This window comes from Chiloscyllium punctatum, chromosome 3 (genome assembly GCF_047496795.1).
Source record: "Chiloscyllium punctatum isolate Juve2018m chromosome 3, sChiPun1.3, whole genome shotgun sequence".
In the NCBI taxonomy this organism is placed as follows: domain Eukaryota; kingdom Metazoa; phylum Chordata; class Chondrichthyes; order Orectolobiformes; family Hemiscylliidae; genus Chiloscyllium; species Chiloscyllium punctatum.
Window position 1 is genome coordinate 47,098,158 of NC_092741.1, and position 22,382 is coordinate 47,120,539.

The 22,382-nt window shown below is 38.4% G+C and overlaps 1 protein-coding gene across 2 annotated transcripts in view; it reads left to right on the forward strand.

Annotated features, from left to right (window-relative positions):
- The window catches only part of hace1 (HECT domain and ankyrin repeat containing E3 ubiquitin protein ligase 1), a 102,827-nt gene extending 80,692 nt beyond the window's left edge, over positions 1-22,135 (forward strand). For both annotated transcript variants that reach the window (XM_072553056.1, XM_072553065.1), the window contains 9 exons: positions 841-938; positions 1,881-1,968; positions 2,122-2,271; positions 3,122-3,318; positions 9,235-9,366; positions 16,316-16,414; positions 18,447-18,517; positions 19,904-20,017; positions 21,254-22,135. In XM_072553056.1, the coding sequence (XP_072409157.1) occupies positions 841-938; positions 1,881-1,968; positions 2,122-2,271; positions 3,122-3,318; positions 9,235-9,366; positions 16,316-16,414; positions 18,447-18,517; positions 19,904-20,017; positions 21,254-21,356 (1,052 nt within the window). In that variant the 3' untranslated portion in view covers positions 21,357-22,135. The remainder of the gene's footprint in view (positions 1-840; positions 939-1,880; positions 1,969-2,121; positions 2,272-3,121; positions 3,319-9,234; positions 9,367-16,315; positions 16,415-18,446; positions 18,518-19,903; positions 20,018-21,253) is intronic.
- The last annotated feature ends 247 nt before the right edge of the window (positions 22,136-22,382 follow it).

Consider the following 22,382-nt stretch of genomic DNA (forward strand, 5'->3'; position numbering starts at 1 on the left):
TAAGATGAATTTTCAATACCAGAGGGGTTGTTTGGCAAAAATAAAGACTTAACCATGCTATTAAGAAATATTTGTACTTTAATGGGCTCTGGAGTGGCAGTGTGTCTTCAGAAGCAGCATGACGACAGTTGGCTGGCCTGTGAAGCCTCGAGTCAGCCACTTATGGTGGCATGGCATGGGCTAGGAAGCCTGGAGTAAGACTAACAGCAAAGAAGAAAAAGTTGGACTCTCTTCAGGTTATCTTTGTTTTATTCTAAGTTAATGTGAATGGCGCCTATGTAAGGTGACAGTATAAAGTTTTCACTGTATTTTATATTGAATATATGTGATAATAAATGATTCAATTCAATGAACAAGATTTGGTTTTGGTGAGTTTATTCTGTATTAGTTAAGTAAAGGTGCTGCATACATTTCATTGGGTTTGAATGGTGTGTCAGATGGCAATTGTACAATTTTGAGGAGTAGGGAATTTCTGACATCAGGTGCCTGAATTTCCCTATTTCAGAGCAAAAATGCATTTGCCAGAAGTTCGTACATAAATAATGATTAGGCCAGCAGTGGAGAGTACGCTGCATTGTTATATGCTGACTTTCTTCTTTCAAATTATTTATTAGAAACTGGAGAACTCTTGCTGCTTGTCTGAATTGACTGAGTGAGTGAGAGGGCTAAATGCAATGACATTTTGCATTACTTTTGTAAAATCGGGCTTGTACATGAAGAAAAGGGTGAGAAGAGTATGAGAGCAATGAAAACTCACCTTGTAATGCTTTGTGTGAATTATATTTTGTATATTGTGTGTTGAGGAATAACCTTAATAACACACAGACTTTGTGTTTGCAGATTCAATTTTCCAGAGCAGCTGTGAAGTTGTGTCAAAAGCAAGCTATGAAAAATTGAAACAAGGTGTAGCTGTACGTTTTCATGGTGAAGAAGGCATGGTATGTTACTCTACATAATTTTAAATAAACTTGATAAATAATTGTTCTGAAGAGATTAACGCATGACTGATTCAAATCATGCTGGTAGCAATATAAAAATATTTAAATCAATACTGCAATTATTTAGGAGTACTGTAAAATTCAAAGGTTATTCTCTGAAGGTATGAAGATCTTTTGAGATACCCTTGAATGACAATTTTTGTTCTGTAATACCAGACGTACCAAATTGTGTTTTTTTTCCCAGGTCCATTTTGCTAACACTTTTCAACATTATCAGTGAACGAAAACATTTTTGTTGAGCAAATTGTTGTTTTGTGTTGTTATATTGCATTCCGCTTGAATCCTGCAAAGAGATTTTCTTAGTCAACCATGTCAAAAAGTCAAATGGAAGTTTAAAATGAATGCTCACTATGTGGTGGCCAAGAATGGGAGCTAGACATTAGTGAAAAGAAATTTGAAATGAGATGAAATTGCTTGAAATGTATCTGCACAATGCTTATTAGTTTCTTCTGACTGCTGTCATTGCAGTCCTATAAAAATATTGTTTTACTTTTGTTCCAATGAATCCACTTAAGATTTGTGGTAAAATTTGCTATTCGTGTGGCGGTTTATTTCTATTCTCGCAACATGGTATGAAGAAGTGCAATATGGATTCCTGGTGCCTTAGATGTGTAGATTCCCTCGTGGTCAGTGAAACGGAGGAGAGAGTACACAAATGAAGATACAAAATAACTGGGAGACTCTTGCAAGTTATTGTCATTCACACCAAGTGACCAGCTTTAAATGATATTGAGAGAGCTTTGCAATAAATTTGGTTGTGAAACACATTTGACACAAAGATGGGAGAGATAGGAGAATGGGCAGCTAAACTTTAGTATCTGTATACTTTTAAATTGATTAGTATTGTAACCTTCGGTCTTGTGTTCCTTTCTCTATATTCAGGGTCAAGGTGTGGTACGTGAATGGTTTGACATCCTTTCCAGTGAGATAATTAATCCAGACTACGCGCTTTTCACTCAGTCAGCTGATGGTAAGTGACCCTGTGGGTTTGCCAGGAAATAGTTTCATGTACAGAGCCAATCTGAAATCTTAAAATCCAAAACTGGAATCTTTTCCATCTTACTTTCAATTAAAGTTGTTGAGTTATCTTGCAGTGCAAACTGAGTTTTGTCTGTTCTTACAGGAACTACCTTCCAGCCTAACAGTAATTCTTCTGTGAATCCAGACCACCTAAATTATTTTCGGTTTGCAGGGCAGATTCTAGGTTTGGCACTTTACCACCGACAGTTGGTTAACATCTACTTCACACGTTCATTCTACAAACATATCCTTGGTAAGAATTGTTTAAGTCACACATTTTTAGATTTTGATTTGTGCAATTTTTCTTTGGTTTCCTATAGTAACATTTGAAGTGGGAGAAAGCTGTACATCAACTGTGCTACAGATGGTTCATTTTTAAGACTTTGGTCTAGAGGGATGCTGGGAGATGGAAGGAAAATGTGATATAAGGGAATACAGGAAAATTATGTCCTTTGAAATCAGAATGAAGAAATAAAATGTTTTGACTAAATATAAAATAGGATCAGGAGGTGAATCTATGGCTCTCAGCGCTTACTCCCTAGTCCCTATATCCCTTGATCTACAACCCTTTGGTGGACAAATCCAAAAATTCACAAACCCCTTAATTTAGAACTTAAATGAGGAGAAATTATCAAATTCCTATCCTGCGACTGTGTCCAATTTAAGATTGTTATCTTTCTTCCTTTGTCCCTCATTGTTTCCCTACACCTCCCTACCCCCACTCTCTGTTCCCACTTTGTTCCCTTTTTCTTTGCATTTGAAAAGGTAAAAGGATAAAGACTATGGAAATGAAACTAGGTGCGTTTACAAGAATAGCTAGCAAGGCAAGATGAAAACAAAGAAGCATCTATTTCTGTAAATCTAGTTTTATTGGGGGGGAAAACCCAGAAATCTTCAGTTAACTTAGTCCCATTAGTGGCTGCAGGTGTGGTCTTCTGGCTTGTGTATACACAATGATTTGGTTTTTGTTATATATTTAAAATATTTATTGCTTTTTGTTATATATTTTAATATATTTATTGCTTAGCCTTTAAAATACTTGCATTAAATCCCTGCAGCACCTGTGCTACATGTGTTTTCTGATGTCCACACATGTTTTTCAGGTATCCCTGTAAACTATCAGGATGTGGCCTCCATTGATCCTGAGTATGCTAAAAATCTTCAGTGGATTCTGGACAATGATATTAGTGATCTTGGCCTAGAACTTACTTTTTCTGTTGAGACTGATGTATTTGGTGCAATGGAAGAGGTGCCTTTGAAACCTGGGGGAATAAGTATACTTGTCACCCAGGAAAATAAGGTAAGTTAATCTTTATAATCTTTTCCCTGCTATATTATTTAAACAGCCCCTTTTCATATGAGAGGTTTGGCACTGAGGTCCAGTGACTCTTTTGTTCGAAAGTGGAATTAGAATTCCAGCTGAGCAAGCCTTTCCATTAGGCAGCGTATACTGTGTTTTAGAAATCCTGTGGTGCACTGCAGCTGACCTTAGTCAGTGCCTTCATATGTAGTTTCAATTAAAGGTGGTGTTTAAAAAGGATGGCAATATTGTCTGCCTGATAGCACATTAATAATTAGGTTTAATGCTATCTGTCATACAGCACCAGAAGCATTGTTTCTATATATCAGTTTCACAGTTACTAGATCTAAAAATGTGTTAAATGCTATGCCATTTTCAATATGATTCTTAATACATCTGGATTTTAGCAAAAGTATGCATTACAATTAGTTATGATTAACATTACTTGTAGTCAAGCGTATTTTGGTACAGGAATTGAGACAACACCAAAGAATACTAAATGACCTTTTTTAGTCAAATACTTTGTCCTTCTGATACATTGCTCTCTATCTGTGCTTTAGATTGATCTAATTTAGTTAAATATTATTAATATTCAAAAGACAATGTTTTCAAAAAAGGCACTATTTTGTGATCTTGACTAAATGGCCTGAAATTGGAAAATATAAATGCATCATAATACATTTTGTGTAAAATTCTAAAGACCAGCTTGTTTGTTTTAAAATTTATTTTGTGTAATTGACTTTTGTTCTGTTAAAGTAAATAAGACCATAAGACCATAAGACATAGGAGTGGAAGTAAGGCCATTCGGCCCATCGAGTCCACTCCGCCATTCAATCATGGCTGATGCGCATTTCAGCTCCACTTGCCAGCGTTCTCCCTGTAGCCCTTAATTCCTCTAGACAACAAGAACCTATCAATCTCGGCCTTGAAGACATTTAGCGTCCCGGCTTCCACTGCACTCCGTTGCAATGAATTCCACAGGCCCACCACTCTCTGGCTGAAGAAATGTCTCCGCATTTCCGTTCTGAAATGACCCCCTCTAATTCTAAGGCTGTGTCCACGGGTCCTAGTCTCCTCGCCTAACAGAAACAATTTTCTAGCATCCACCTTTTCAAAACCATGTATTATTTTGTACGTCTCTATTAGATCTCCCCTTAATCTTCTAAACTCCAACGAATACAATCCCAGTATCCTCAGCCGTTCCTCATATGCTAGACCTGTCATTCCAGGGATCATCCGTGTGAATCTCCGCTGGACACGTTCCAGTGCCAGTATGTCCTTCCTGAGGTGTGGGGACCAAAACTGGACACAGTACTCCAAATGGGGCCTAATCAGAGCTTTATAAAGTCTTAGTAGTACATCTCTGCTTTTATATTCCAACCCTCTTGAGATAAGAGACAACATTGCATTCGCTTTCTTAATCACAGACTCAACCTGCATGTTTACCTTTAGAGAATCCTCGACTAGCACTCCCGGATCCCTTTGTGCTTTGGCTTTATTAAGTTTCTCACCATTTAGAAAGTAGTCCATGCTTTTATTCTTTTTGCCAAAGTGCAAGACCTCGCACTTGCTCACGTTAAATTCCATCAGCCATTTCCTGGACCACTCTCCCAACCTGTCTAGATCCTTCTGTAGCCTCCCCACTTCCTCAGTACTACCTGCCTGTCCACCTAACTTCGTATCATCGGCAAACTTCGCTAGAATGCCCCCGGTTCCCTCATCCAAATCATTAATATATAATGCGAACAGCTGTGGCCCCAGCACCGAACCCTGCGGGACACCGCTCGTCACCGGCTGCCATTCTGAAAAAGAACCTTTTATCCCAACTCTCTGCCTTCTGTTAGATAGCCAATCCTCAATCCATCCCAGCAGCTCACCTCGAACACCATGGGCCCTCACCTTGCTCAGCAGCCTCCCGTGTGGCACCTTATCAAAGGCCTTTTGAAAGTCTAGATAGACCACATCCACTGGGTTTCCCTGGTCTAACCTACTTGTTACCTCTTCAAAAAATTCCAACAGGTTTGTCAGGCATGACCTCCCTTTACTAAATCCATGCTGACTTGTTCTAATCAGACTCTGCTCTTCCAAGAATTTAGAAACCTCATCCTTAATGATGAATTCTAGAATTTTACCAACAACCGAGGTTAAGCTGATTGGCCTATAATTTTCCATCTTTTGCCTTGATCCTTTCTTGAACAAGGGGCTTACTACAGCCATCTTCCAATCATCCGGGACCTTTCCTGACTCCAGTGACTCTTGAAAGATCTCAACCAATGCCTCTGCTATTTCCTCAGCAACCTCTCTCAGAACTCTAGGGTGTATCCCATCGGGGCCAGGAGATTTATCAATTTTAAGACTTTTTAACTTTTCTAGCACTATCTCTTTCGTAATGGCAACCATACTCAACTCAGCCCCGTGACACCCTTTAATTTTTGGGATATTACTCATGTCTTCCACTGTGAAAACTGACGCAAAGTACTTGTTAAGTTCTCCTGCTATTTCCTTATCTCCCATCACTAGGCTCCCTGCATCAGTTTGAAGTGGCCCAATGTCTACTTTTGCCTGTCGTTTGTTTCTTATGTACTGGAACTTTGTGTGGTGTCTCTAGGCGACTAAATACCATATGAACTAACTAAACAAAAAAAAAATCAATCTAGCTCAGATTTACTCTGAATTCTGACTTGTTGAGTAGTGCCATTAGTTGGGATCACAAAAGTAAAAACTGAGGAAAGAAGAATTATTGTCTGGACAAAACTGCAATCTCTTCGGCTGATTCCAAACACAACATGTTGATATTGATATAATGTAGGGTCACTTCTGAAGCATTGATTTCAGAATTAGATATGTGACAATCTTTACTAGGTTTCTTTTGCATATAAATGGAGCCTTACACTGCCTAAGGAACGAATATTAAATTTAGAAAAGCCATATGTTCTACATGCTATATTTTAGGCAACTGGTGGGTGCAGAACAGCTAATGAAGTGTCAGGGTTTCTAAAAGTCATCTTCTCTCCTAACCCCATCACCCTATGGCCATGAGCACAACTTGCCTTCCCTCTGCTTCATCCAAATGAAGAATAAGCTTGTTGATTGGCATGTTGGCGGCATGAAATGCAATGTATCTCTACTCTTCCATATGTACAGATCTGCCATTTATTGGTTTACTTTTACTTGTTTGAAGTATTCTAACAAAGATTTGGATTATTATCAAAGCATACTCATTCTAGAAGGTACCTTCTGAATGAGGAGAAATGTTTGAGAATCTGCAGGTTGAGAGCTCAGGATATTTGTGGAAAGTTGATCAGACTTGGAAAGGACTTATCAAATTGTTTTCACAGACCACAACCAGGCATTCTAAAATGCAGTGACTTGCCACAAGTTACATATGTGACCTATTAGTTTTATAATTAATCAAATGTTAGCTGTTCTCTAGTTTACCAGCCTCCCCCCTTCTTGAGGGACTTGAATGTCCATCACCAAGAATGGCACAGTGGCACCAAAATGATCGAGCAGGCTGAGGCCTAAAGTAGAGTTGCTAAGCTGTGCCTGTGACATGACGCAGTATCCAGTGGGGAAAAGCCTACTTGCCATTGTCATCACTGCAAATCTATCCAGTTGTCCATGATATTAATAGCAGTGACCACCATACAGTCCTTGAGATTAAGTCCCTTATTTGCACTGAGAATACCCACCAATATGTTCACAATGACCGGATCCCTGAATTGTTATGGCACAGAAGGACACCATTTGGTCCATTGCTGCTTTTGCACATCACCTTAACTCTTTGCCCTCTTCATATTCCTTTTGAGTGGGAACAGCTTCCCCTATCTACTCTTGCCAAACCTTTTCATGATTTTGCAAACCTCTATTAAATCTAGTTTTAATTAAAATCTTTTTCTTTTCAAGATTAGTCCTAATATATTCAATCTATCCTCCAGTGAAGTTTATAATTCCTGGAACCATTCTTGTAAATTGCTTTTGCACTTTCTCCAGCTCAGTTTGAACTGGAAGCTGAATACCCCAACAGTGATGTATGAGGAATTGGCAGGGTGGGGGTTTGGGAAGGAAATCTGCTGTCCTCACCTGCTCTAGCCTAAATGTGACTCCAGACCCACAGCAATGTAGTTGGTTGTTAACTATTCTCCAGCCTACTAGGGATGAACAATAAATGCTGATCTAGCCAGCAATGCCCACATGCTGTGAAGGAATTTTTTAAAAAAAAGACCAAAGCTTAGTGGAAAGTATGTTTCAAGGAGCATCTTTAGTAAAAAGACAGAACAAAGGGATCCATGCAGAGAAGTTCAGGGCTTTGGCAACCAAAAGCATAACTGCTGTTGGTGGAGCAGTTAAAATCCAGAAATCTCAATTTGTTCAATTGGTGGAGCGCAGAGAAATTAATTGTGCTTTAATCATTAAAGTGAGGGCTACATGTATACACAAGTATTTTGCCAAACTGTTAAGAATTCCTATTGTCATTTATATCTCAGAATTGATGTGTTTTTAGGAAGATTTCTTGTGTTTGCTGTTTCTAGTAAAACTATAAATTTGTTCCTTTTTAAATACTACTACAATTAGAAGTGCTACTGAGCAAAGGGAGTTTTCACAGATGTATTGATGATCCTTGATTGAATGATAGCCTTCTCCTCCCTCTCACCAGATCCTGTCCTTTGTCCACCATCCCTGCACATATCTTGGTCCATAATTTGATAATTCCTGTACTTCACCGGTTCTGGACTATTTTATTGGCTGCCCTTTTAATTCACTGCTACCATTGAGTCTTTCTGCTCTGATGAGGATTTATCCAGAAATAAAATGGCAGGTAGCCGAAGAAATAGGAACAGGAGTAGACTATTTGGCCCTTCTAGTCTGTTCTGATATTTGTCATGTCCACCTTCCTGCCCTTGATTTCCCTTTATTCTGAGATCATGCCCTCTGGTCCTCTGGCCTCCCATGAGGGGAAACTTCCTGTCAGCATTTACCCTGTCAAGCCCTGAAGAATCCTTTCAATGAGATCACCTCTCATTCTTCGAAACTTTAATGAGTAGAGTCCCAACCTATTTAGCCTTTGCTCATAAGGCAATCCCTCCCTACAGGTGTCAACCTCGTGAACTTTTTCTGAATGTCCTCAAATGAAGCAATATCCTTCTTTAAATAAAGGGACCAAAACTGCTCACAGCATTCCATATGTGGTCTCACCAGCACCCTGTGCAATTGCAGTAAGACTTCCCTACTCTTATATTCCAACTCCTTGAAATAAGAGCCACAATTCCATTAGGTCTTTCTAATTGTCTGCTGTCTGTGTGCTAGCTTTGTGTTTCGTGCATAAGTACCCCAAGTCCCTTTGTGTACAACTTTCTGCAGTTTTTCTCTATTTTAAATAATACACCTTTTTTTATCCCTTCCAAAATGGAAAACTATGCATTTTTCCATGTTATACTCCCCTTCCTAATATTTTGTCCATTTATTTAATTTATCAATATCGCTCTGTAAACTATATGTATCTCTTTTACAACCTGCCGTTCTACCTATTTCAGCATTGTCCGCAAAATCAGCTGCAGTGCATTTATTTGCTTCCTCCTGCTAATTGTAATAGAATGAAGCAGCAGCTAAATAATGTGTGAATGTTAAGTTTCCAAAGCTTTGAGGCTGTCATGCTAATGTTTCAATAGACATTATTATGTGAAATTGAGTAATTCAGAATTTCAATAGGTGCCATTTTAAAAGTGCTTTTGAAATAAAGTTTTTGGTAAATTGTTTCCCTCCCTTTCCAGAAGTTTTTTAAATAAATTACAAGAACTTCTAATTTACTTAACACATTTAAATATGTAGAAATATTTGCATCTATTATTTCATTCTGTTAAATATTTTGGTAAAATTGTGAATGTTTGAAGATTAAATGGCTAACTTTCTTTTCAGGATGAATATGTCCAACTTGTCACTGAATTACGAATGACTCGTGCTATTCAACCCCAGATAAATGCATTTCTGCAAGGCTTCCATCTGTTCATTCCACCCTCTCTCATTCAGCTTTTTGACGAATATGAGCTGGTAAGAACTCTAGTATACACAGCACACTGAATGTTGGTGCTGATTTAAAAATGTGCAATGAGTGTAGGATAGAACATCTTAGAAATGAGGAACGATCATAGTTCTGAAGTGGTTGCTCAATATAACATGCAGAATTTCCATATTTTTGTTAGAATTGAAAATGTATTTTATAATTAGGTTAGAAAGCATGATGTTTCTGAATTTGCACAGATTTTTAACTGATCTGTATTTTAGTCAAGTTAATTGTTTAGGGTGATCAATATTAAGTTGTTTCAGCCAATGTGGAAAGCAACACATATAGCCTCCCTGTAATTTCTCTCTGAAGAAACCAAACAAATAAACGCAATGATATTGGAGAGTAAAGTAGCACATCAGTTAAAATACTGGGCTAACAATCAGAGACCTGATCCAATGAACCTAATGTGAGTCGAAATTCAATGTGGGCAGCTGAAAAATTCAATTTCAGTTAATTGAATAGATTTGAAGTAAAAGGTTGGTATCAGTACAGGTGACCACGCAACTAATGGTTGTGTTTAAAAACTGAGATTTTATAATAGGCTGTACTTGTTTATGCTGCACCATGAAGGGCAGGATTTCCTTCATATTTGCCGTATCATTTGGCTGCAATAAAGTCAACAAGTTGGCTTACATAACAAAGTAAGAAATAGGATCAGTCAGCCTTCTGAACATGCTCCACAATTTAATGAAATCATTGCTGCTCTTCAACTTGAACATTATCCCTGTTTTCCTTGATATATCCACCACAAAACCACACGCAAAAATCTCAGTCTCAATCTTGAACATACTCAAAAACTGAGCTTCAACAGTCCTCTGGGACAGAATATTCCAAAGTTTCACCACCCCAAAGGAAAGGAACATAACCTTCTCACAGTTCTAAATGGCCTACTCCTTATCTTGAGATTGTCTTTCCTTATTCCGAATAACCTCAGACCTTTTGATCTACGTCACCCTCATGAGTCTTCCTACATCTTTCTTGATTTGGAGCTGCCAGTGCTGGACTGGGGAGGACAAAGTTTAAAAATCCCACAACACCAGGTAATAGTCCAACAGGTTTAATTGAAAGCACTACCTTTCATGGTGCTGCCTCTTGGTCAGGTGGTTGTGGAACATGGCCAAATTACACAGAATTTATAGCAAAAGAGTTAGTGTTATGGAGTTGTAATGATACATTAAACAACTTTAGTTAAAAATCACACAACACCAGGTTATAGTTCTTAAACAAATTTAAATTGTCTTTCATCTTTTAGAATGGGAAATGGTGGTTTAGATTCTTTATGTAAATCCCAGAATTACATTCTCAAGATAGTGTCAGTTCATCTAACAATAGGTGTCATCTCAATTCAGACAATGCATGAAATGTGTAAAGGTAAAATCTGTACCAATGTTGAGTCAATTCTAATTCTAAAGTGAGGCTTTCAGAATCTTACATGGATTTCTGCAGTTTTTGAACAAAATAGAATGTAATTCTGCACGTGCAGGAGAGACATTGGGGTGTGTGTGTGTGTGTGTGTGTGTGTGTGTGTGTGTGTGTGTGTGTGTGTGTGTGTGTGTGTGTGTGTGTGTGTTGCAGTGGAATCACCTGTAGTGTGACATGAACCCAAGGTCTCGGTTGAAGCCTTACTTATGGGTATTCAACTTGGCTATCAGTTTCTGCTTGGCCACTTTGTGTTGTTACTTGTCCCAAAATTTGCCTTGGAGCATACTCACCTGGAGATCAGAGGCCATATGTCCGGACTGCTGAAATGTTCCCCAACAGGGAGGGAACAGTCCTGTCTGGTGATCATTGCGCAATGTCCATTCATTGTAGTGTCTGTTCAGTCTTGTCAATGTACCAAGCCTCAAGGCATCCTTGCCTGCAGCGTATGAGATAGACAATGTTGGCCAAGAAACATGAGTACTGCCATGTATATGGTGGAAGGTGTCTCCACGTGTCTTGGTGGTATCAGTGTTGACACTCTGACACGTCTTGCAGTGGCTGTCATGACAGGGTTATATGGTGTTGTGGTCAATGTTGTCCTGAAGGCTGGGCAGTTATCTGTGTGCATTGATCTATTTGAGGTTTGGTGGTTGTTGTGGAGGCGTAGGGAAGATTTTGGCAAGGTGCTTCTCTACATTGATAATGTGTTGCAGGCTGCAAAGAACATGGTGTAGTTTTTCAGCTCCTGGGAAGTACTGGACAATGAAGGGTACCCTATCAGTTGCAGCCCATGTCTCCTGAGGAGTTCATTGCGGTTTCTTGCTGTGGCACGTCAAAACTGGTGGTTGACAAGTTGAGCATCGTATCCTGCTCTTACGAGGGCATTCTTGAGCACCTTCAGGTGTCTATCACATTCCTCCTCTTGTTTTAATATGTTTTGGTTGGAAGCTGGAGAATCACACAGCATTGTGTGGTTATTCATGGGTTTGCAGCCAAGTGAGGTGCTGAGGTGCCCATTCTTGACGGAGATGCATGTGTCCAAGAATGAGACAGATGCTAAAAAATACGTGCCCGAGCATGTGCTCATGCATGCACTTACTGGCATGCTCACACAGACTGTCATACACAAGGGCGCTCTCATCTGCACACACACGCACTCACCCTCTCACAAGCTTATACCCATCACACTCCTGCACATTCACATACTTGACAAAACTTACACACATACACGCACACTTCCATATGTACTCACCCCCACTCTGTCTCTCCTGTCCGTGCACACACATAAGGTTATGGGGTGAATTTGTGTGCGCAGAATTACATTTTATTTTGCTCAAAAACTGCATAAATCCATATAAGATTCTGTAAGCCCCACTTTAGAAATAGAATTGACTCAATATTGGTACAGATTTTACCTTTAAGAGCTATAACCTGGTGTGTGATTTTTAACTGAAGTTGTTTAATATATCATTACAACTCCGTGACACTGTAACCCTTTTGCTGTAAATTCTGTCTGATATGGTCATGTCCCACAACACCCGTGAAGAGGCTGTGCCTCGAAAGCTAGTGCTTGCAAATAAACCTGTTGAACTATTACCTTGTTAATCCCTAGAAGAATTTTGTATGTTTAAATAAGATCACCTCTTGGGGAATAAAGGTAAAGTCTATTTCATCCTTCCTGAGAGCGTAATACCTCCTTGTTGCATTCCCTCTCTGGTAAGTGTTTCTATTGTTGAGTAAAGACATACCAAAACTGGACACAGTGCTCCATTTGTGGTCTCAACAAGGTTTTCTGTAATTGCAATGAGACATTTTTGCTGCTTTTGTCAAACCCTCTTGTGAGAAAGGCAAATGTCCCATTGTCACCTTAAGTGCTCACTGTACCTGCATGTCAACTTGCAATAGCTTATGACCCCTCCAGGGATCCAGTCCTTTGAAATTCAACACTTCCCACTCTCTCTCCACTTACGTCCATATGCTGTATTTCATTTTTCCTATTGAAGTGGATAATCCCACATTTCTCCACACTATCTGCCAAATGTTTGCCCATTAACTTAGTCTTTAAGCCTCCTTGGATCCTCTCAACTCCCTCTGCCACTTAGTTCATCATCTGCCCAAAGCATTCATCCCTGTGGTACACCACTAGTTAAGCTTGCCAACCTGAAAATTACCCAATTATTCCTGCTGTACCTTTTTGTTCATTAATCAGATTGCAATCCATGCTAGTAATATCTCCTATGTATTCTGCCAGTTACATCCTCAAAAAAGATTCTGGATTAGTGGTGCTGGAAGAGCACAGCAGTTCAGGCAGCATCCAAGGAGCTTTGAAATCGACGTTTCGGGCAAAAGCCCTTCATCAGGAATAAAGGCAGTGAGCCTGAAGCATGGAGAGATAAGCTAGAGGAGGGTGGGGGTGGGGAGAAAGTAGCATAGAGTACAATAGGTGAGTGGGGGAGGGGATGAAGGTGATAGGTCAGGGAGGAGAGGGTGGAGTGGATAGGTGGAAAAGGAGATAGGCAAGTAGGACAAGTCCGGACAAGTCATGGGGACAGTGCTGAGCTGGAAATTTGGAACTAGGATGAGGTGGGGGAAGGGGAAATGAGGAAACTGTTAAAGTCCACATTGATGCCCTGGGGTTGAAGTGTTCCGAGGCGGAAGATGAGGTGTTCTTCCTCCAGGCGTCTGATGGTGAGGGAGCGGCGGTGAAGGAGGCCCAGGAGTCCTCAGCAGAGGCGGAGGGGGAGTTTTTTTACCTCCAATATATTTGTGGGCGGCACAGTGGTTAGCACTGCTGCCTCTCAGCGCCAGAGACCCAGGTTCAATTCCCGCCTCACGTGACTAACTGTGTGGAGTTTGCACGTTCTCCCCGTGTCTGCGTGGGTTTCCTCTGGTTGCTCCGGTTTCCTCCCACAGTCCAAAGATGTGCAGGTCAGGTGAATTGGCCATGCTATATTGCCCGTAGTGTTAGGTTACGGGTATGGGTGGGTTCGCTTCAGGGGGGCGGTGTGGACTTGTTGGGCCGAATGGCCTGTTTCCACACTGTAAGTAATTTAATCTAATCTAATAAGATTGTCAGGCATGACTTTCCATTCATAAATCCATGTTAATTTTGCCCAATACTACCATTATTTTCTAAATTTCTCAATTATCACGTTTTATAAATTTCTGTCTTTTTCCCTATGACTGTTAATGTAATAGTAAAGGTCTGCAGTTCTCTATTTTCTCAGTCCGTCCTCACTGCATAGTGTTATATTTTCCAACTTCCAAACTGCAAGAACCATTCCAAAGTTCAGAAAATGCATCCCGCATCCACCATTTCTACAACTAATTATTTCTTGAGCTGAAAAGCAAAATGTAACATTCATGCCACACAAATACCAGATGATGCCCGTCCTTAATGAGAAGCAGTCTAACCATGATTTCTTGACATTCAATGATGTTGCCATAAATATGGTGACTAGAAAGGCAGGTCAGAGGCCAGGAATACTGCAGCAAGCAACTCACCACCTGACACCTCACATGCCTGGGTGAGTGCAGCTCCCAGCAACACGTAAGAGACTTGACACCAGGTTGATTGGCACCACGTCCATAATCATCCACTCCCTCCTCCACTGAAATTCAGTAGCAGTAAGATCTACAAGATGCATTGCAGAAGTTCCATTAAATCCTCAAAGCATATTCCAAAGCCATGATCTATCTGGAAGGACAAGGGCAGTAGATACACTGCCTGTACATACCTCGCCAAGCTACTCGCTATCCTGACTTAGATGTCACTATTCCTCTCCTGTCACTGGATCAAAATCATTAACAACATTGTGGGGTGCAGCACATAGAGTACAGTTCGAGAAGGCAGCTCACCATCACCTTCTCAATGGCATCTAGGGATTGGCAACAAATGCTGACAAACCAATGATTCCCATGTCCCACGAGTGAATACTGAATAAAAAGGACATACTCTGCATTACAGACAATCAGGTCGAAGGGATTTATATACTTTAAGTCCCATTAAATTTCTCCAATAGTTTTAAAATTAATTACTAATGCAGTTCCTCATTCACATTAGCCCATCGATTCTTCATTATTTCTCAGATTTATTTTAGTACTTTCCTCTAGTTTTTATGCCACTTCCTTATTCCCCATTAACAATTTTCTCATAATAGCAGACCCAAATTTTTTTTTTGCTAAGTTCAAGTTTCATATTTTCTGATCTCTGCAGCCCAATAGCAAGTTCTTTTATCTATTTTATTTAGATCTTTTAATGAAATTGTTAGCTGCTTCCTATGTAAAATGTGCTTTTGAGGATTCATTAAGCAATACAGAGATATGGTCAAGAAATTTCAATAGATGAGAGTCTCTATTTCCGTTGAATTCTGACCTTGGTTGAATTATTTGCAGTTTTTTCCCTTTAAAACAATAAAGGGATTTTAATAAAATGTTTTCAAATATTGAATACTTGATGTAGGATTGGAAACCATAATATGATGGGGAGAAAACAACAATCTGAGCATTTAAGTAGCCCATTTATTTTATTTTCCTGATTTGGGTTTGTTGTGGATTGGGGTATGTTGATTTGTGTTGCGTTCTTTTGGAGAATGGATGCAAGTTTGCGTCCTCTATAGATACAGCTTGTTCCCCTTTCAAACCCCTTGGGTCCTTTTCTAGAATGGAATGTTGAGGCTCAAAGTTTCACTTTATTTTCTGTTCCTAGTTAAATGGTCTAAACACCAAAGTCATGTCTGAGAATTGGGCAAAAAATTCATTCTTCCACTGACTAGCAAGGAGTAAGGAACAGTTTTTGTATTTTGGCGCATATGTGACTTCATATACAAAGCAATATGATTTGATTCTTAATTGTCCTCTGAACACAGTAGTTCATGCACACAATAAATTGGGGGGAATTTAAACATCAGTTTGCATCTCTTTAGCACTAGATTAACAAATACAGGCACAGTGAAAACAGTGGATAGTCTAGTTAGCCTCTAATTGAAATAAATTTTATTTTGCAACTAACTAAATGTAGTTGGGCCTTTTGAACAGTGGTTATTTTTGCAACTTGTAGCTTGATTACTGAGCTTTTGTGGTCTGCACATTCAGCCTGTTAGAAACATTCCTTCCACTTTGAAGTTGAAAACACCAGTTTTCCTAAGTGTGCCAGTCTATGGACAATTGAAGCCCAATTAACTAAAATTAAAAGCTTTTCAGGACAGTTGCAATTGATCAAAACCAACTACAGAATGCAGGTTTCTGGAGATCAGTGATACTGCAGACTCGAGAAAGAATGTCAAACAAATTGGCTTCGATTTAAATTAGAATAGGCTATGAGAATGGCAAAAGAAACCAGAAAAGATAAGAGCAATAGCTTTGGGGAGTTGATTGAACCAGGTGTGAAGAAAGGATAGATGAGTAAAAATAAATCTACAATAGAACCAGAATAATAATTTCAACAAGAAATAAAATTGGCATGCTTTTAAAAGTATTTCTTATCCATCTCTGTTGTTCTCTTATCTATAGGAGTTGCTCCTCTCTGGGATGCCAGAAATTGATGTGGCTGACTGGAAACGGAATACAGAATACACAAGTGGCTATGAAAAAGATGACCCGGTGATACAGGTATCATTAGTATCAGCTAGAAAAATGAAAAACCTAAAATAGAATCTATTTGATATGTGTTCCTTAGTTCTTGGGCATCTCACCTTGATATTTAGGCATCAATATTATATCAATGCCAGAACCGAGTCCTAATGGAAATCACAGGAAAAATAAATTGTACAAAGAATGCACACAACACAACAAAAATCCTTTTAAGAATGAACAGTAGTAAACAAATAATCAATAAAGTACAACAGATTACACTGGAACCTTGATCATCCGGCATTCGATTATCTGAACTTCGGATAATCCAGCAAGGTCCCGATGCTTGGCTAAACTGTGTTATCCAGCGTTCGATTATCTGACAAAATGCTCCCCGCCCATGCTGTTCAGATAATTGCGGTTCCTCTAGTTCACTGATCAAAAGATAATCTAAATTTAATTCTGGAAACCTTGCAAATCTTTGGTGACAAATTGTATTTGTACTTTGCCACACTGATTTGTGACTTCAACTGAAGTTTTTTGTCTCATGCATTGTATCACACTTGAGAAATGACTAATAGTTTTAGAAGAATCAAAGACAAGATTGGACATAGAAATGCATCAACAAGCCACTTAACCATGCAATTATATTTCTGATCAATTGTAGATTATAGTGAAATTATTTAGTATTTACGATTGTGCATAAATCACTAGTGGTATAGAGTAATTTGACTGTATTATACGATTGCAGCCTTGGTTGAATTCTATTCAAGAATAGTCTGAATAATCAATGTTCTAAGTTCTAATACAGTTTAGAAAAGAATCCAAGTTAAAAATTTAGCACTTCTGATCACCAAGTATCTGAATGCACTTTGCAAGGTAATGAAGTACGTTTGAAGTGTAGTCACTGTTTAGTAAAGTAGCATTCTTAATCCGTATTCAAAATACCAATGGTAGGTTTCATAGTTGAATGGTCTATCAAATGTCCGAGTCAAAAGTGTGGCACTGGAAAAGCACAGCAGGTCAGGTAGCATCCAAGGAGTAGGAGAATTGGGGTTTCGAGCATGAGCTCTTCATCAGGACATACCCGATTAAGAGCTCATGCCCGAAATGTCGACTCTCCTCCTCGGATGTTGCCTAACCTGCTGTGCATTCCCAGCGCCACACTTTTGACTCTGATCTCCAGCATCTGCAGTCCTCACTTCCTCTCGATTTGTCAAATGGCCGTGCACAACTTTTGTACTCTGTAGACAGGCTGTTTTCACTTATACATCATACTCATGTGGTGCATTACTAAATGCTGGAAGTACTCTGTAGCTGCTGTCCAGGATCTGTTAAGACAAACAGATTAACGTTTCAGGCCTGCAGTCTTTTATGAAATCTGGAAAAAGTTACAGTTCTAACAATTGAAAAGGAAAAGCAAAAGTAATGCTCTGGTGTGAGTTTAGCAAAAAGCAGAATGCCATCTGTTCACAACATTTTAGTTTGTATTTTCCATATCCATGGTATTTTGCCTTTGGTATTATAATGATGTAGTAGTTATAGTACTGGACTGGTTCTCCAGAGAACACAAGTTTGATTAGATTAGATTAGATTAGATTAGATTACTTACAGTGTGGAAGCAGGCCCTTCGGCCCAACAAGTCCACACCGCCCCGCCCCGCCGAAGCGTAACCCACCCATACCCCTACATCTACATCTACCCCTTACCTAACACTACGGGCAATTTAGCATGGCCAATTCACCTGACCTGCACATCTTTGGACTGTGGGAGGAAACCGGAGCACCCGGAGGAAACCCACGCAGACACGGGGAGAATGTGCAAACTCCACACAGTCACGTGAGGTGGGAATTGAACCCGGGTCTCTGGCGCTGTGAGGCAGCAGTGCTAACCACTGTGCCACCGTGCCGCCCACATGTCTCAATGTATGTCTCAATAGTGGTTTGAACATTTGAATCTGGAAGTATGTTATAGTATTGATAAAAATGAACATGTGAATGATCAGTTATGTCACAAATTCTGCATGCAAGTTACATTTTAAGTCATTGTTAATCTTGTCTTATTTTTCAAGTGGTTCTGGGAGGTTGTGGAAGCACTTACCCAAGAAGAATGTGTTTTATTATTGCAATTTGTTACAGGCAGGTAAGATGTTCTCTGTTTTAAAAAAAAAATTGATCTGAAGCTATAATGTATTTGAAGATCTGCAGGTGTGATTTTAATTTGTATTATTGGTGCAAAGTACCATATTGGAGTTATTCCAGATGAATCAGTTAAACTGCTGCAATGTAGACTTTAATGTGATGTTTTATTTTCAAATTCATTTCTGATGCAGTTGGTGAAATTGTTTTATGAACCATGGAGCAGACATCATTGTTTCAGGACAAAATGGATAGATTTGGAACAGAGCATGATGTAGGTAGAAAGAACAGGGCAGTGCGATTAATTTTGGACTGCCCTAGTAAAGAACTGACATAGACCTGATGGGATGAATGGTTTCCTTATGTGCTGTAAACTTCTACAAGCGTGAGAGGGGAAAGATTTAAGAGAGACCTAAGGGGCAACTTTTTCACAGAGAGTGGTGCATGTGTGGAATGAGCTACCAGAGGAAGTGGTAAAGGCTGGTACAATTACAACATTTGAAAGGCATCTGGATGGGTAGATGAATAGGAAGGTTTAGAGGGATATGGCAAGTGGGACTAGATTAATTTAGGATATCTGGTCAGTATGAACAAGTTGGACAGAAGGGTCTGTTTCCATGCTGTACGTTTCTATGACTCTGTCTGGAGATTTGTGAAATATGAGTGTGCTGGATGTTCACTTCTACCACAAAAGTTGGAATACATTTAATGTTTTCATATATTGGTATGGCACTTGTGAACATAGTAAAACAACTCAAAGTATTTCATAGGAACATTACTAATCAAAATTTGCTGCACATTGAGATTGTCAGATGGAAGACCAGAAGTTGGCACAAAGTGAATGGTTTCAATGAGGACTATAAGGGAAGAAGTAATGGAGAGATTTAGGGAAAGAATTCCTAGTGTTTTGGGCATATAAATCTAAAGGCAGAGTATTCAAAAGTCAGGGATAACCAATCCTTTTGTAAGGTTTTTTCACCTAATAAGAGGATGAAATCCTGTTGAAGCAAATTTATTATGAGTAACAGCATTAAAAGCTCATTTAATTATGAAGCTTTCACTAGAAAAGATAATGTTTGAATGATAAGGGTTATTTTATCATTTCATATCTCTGTAGCCTTTCACAAAGCCCCTTTTTGGTGTTCTTAAAATTCCATTGGAGTGAAAAGCTGTTGTCCTACCTGTTACTATTGACTTTGTGCCTAAATTTGGAAATTAAAAGAATAGGGTTCATCACTGTTCGTCGGTAATAAGGATAATGATAGCTGATACTCTAAATTTAAGTGACATTTTTATATTAATCTGAAGTATACTTCTATGAGCTGTTATGACAATGTTAGCGCATTTATTTACTGAAAATATTGATGAATTTCTGTTTGTATTTTCAAAGCTCTAGAGTCCCTCATGGTGGTTTCGCATATCTCATGGGTGGCAGTGGGTTGCAGAAATTCACAATAGCTGCTGTACCGTACACTTCAAACCTCTTACCAACATCCAGTACTTGGTATGTAAGTTCACATGCAAGACAAAATATAGTATGCCTTTATGTAAACTGAGGTGAGGCAAAGCAAAGATTTTCTTCAAATTCATCTGTTATGGAATGCAATATTGTACCTTGTACAGTTTGCTGTAGGTGGAGCTGATAATTTCATGAGATTTCAGCCTTTAGATTACTGTGAAGGAAGACAAATGCAGACATCAGAATTAATGCAAATAAAGTAAATCCACATCACAAAGTACTGATTGTTGGACTGGAAGTGTTCAAAATTCTGAGTTCATGTAGAACCTCTCCAGTAAAATCTGCTTAACAGTTCAGCCAAGTTCCATCAGGAAATGAAACATTCAACTGTATTTGCATTTTGTTTTCAGTTTTAGTATCCTTTTAATGTGTACATACTTCAATTACTCAGTATTTATTGGTCATGTGGATTGTCACATGGCTAAAATAGCTAATAGATATTTCAATGCAGTAATTATTCATATTTATGATATTTGTAGAATACACATTATTAAATATCTTCAGATCAGGGTAACACAAGGCAAGAAATACAAGTCTTGAGGTTTATTTTAGTTCCGGGTAGAATGTTTTAGAGTTTTCATCATGCCTTTCAATCAGTTCTTACAAGTTTAAGTTGGAGTCCTAATCTTACTTTGAGCTATTTCAGGGAACTGTAGACACCTTTACAACTTTTTGTATGATTACCACTTATGTGAGATAACCAAAGAGCACTTTTGGAACTATAAATAGAAAAGAAACATTTGGAGAGAAGGAACACAATTTCTTATGTGTATTAATGTTTTATTCTTTTTAAATCAGCTTGTGATCTTTGGGCATGTGGAACATACGCAAATTGTAATCAAAACAATGCAGCAATATATTATCAAATATTAACTTTTTGTACCAGGTGTTTTAGGGATAATTTTCCATGTTTGCATTCCTCTAAGGGAGCGACTTTCATCATTTGAGCATTCCAGAAATTTTGAGTGCAGTATGCAATTTTTCAATAAAATAATGACCAGAAGATTAGTTCATTTTATGACTTGATTTCCTTCATTGTTATGGTATAGCTTGACTAAGACTTTATAACACAAGAGCACATAGAATATCAGGTTATTTCATGCATTCATCACATTACTTACATGCCTACTTTGTAAATATTGTTTTATTAGATTAATTGTTCCAAAATAATGTATTGTGACTTGTAATAATGATGCTTGCTTCAAAAAAAATGTCTTTCAGCATCAATATGTTAAAATTGCCAGAATATCCCAGCAAAGAGAACTTGAAGGATCGAATTCTTGTTGCATTGCACTGTGGGAGCTATGGTTACACAATGGCATAAAGAAGTTGGTATATTGAAAATGGCTTCTGAAGAGACCTTCATCGCTTAACTATTTTAAATAATGCTTCTGATTTTTAAGTACTCTGTCTAGGTTCATATGCAAATTTCTGTCAAGTAGCCAATCTGTATATGCATGGCATACACTGAATATTCATGTCAAGCATTATGCCTGTGTGTGTACTTTAGTAATTTACATTTTTAAAAAATGTTATGTTTTGGTACAACTAATCACGTATATGTGATGAACTATAGGAATTTTTCTGCACATTGCCAAACATTTGGCATTATGAAATTTAAAATGCCATGCCTGCAGGTGCACTCTATACTCTTTAATCCTTGGTTGGAGTATACAAATTCTATTTGCCAAGCTTCATATGTTAATGGTAGGGAAGGAAAATGAGAAAGTCAGTGGTTCACCAAAGTCAGGATCTCATTCTATTTTTTGTAAGATAGGGAACAGACATTTTATATTTTTTGTGAAGATACAAAGTTTAGTTTATTACTCAGACTTCATAATTTAACATCATTGAAATAGAAGGCATTGTCAGTCAAAATTACAGAATGTATAGTGTGGTCTACCCTAACAGCCAAATTATTTTGCACAATTTCCACAATGCAATATCAGCTATTTAGAGATTAAAATTTCATATTAAGTATTTGTACATTGTGAAAATTATGCACTGTATATATCGCTTGAGGTCCTGTATATTTGTATTTCTAGAATATGATGCAGCTGCTTATATATCTTCCTGTTGTGCATGTCTTTTTTAAACTATTAAACTTATTATAAAATTAATTCCTTTTTTAACTTTTTAATGCTAGTAGGATAATATTACTGTGATAGTCTGTAGTATATTAGTATCAAGTCATAAGCCTCTTGTCGAGTTGCTCCTACACTGGGGCTCCCTCTCAATTTATTTGCTTCTCCATCTTTTGTAATTAAGAACACGAGACATATCAGATTTTGCAAAGGGTCGGATTTCCAAATGTTTTTTCTGTTAGATTAATAAATTCAATCATTATAAT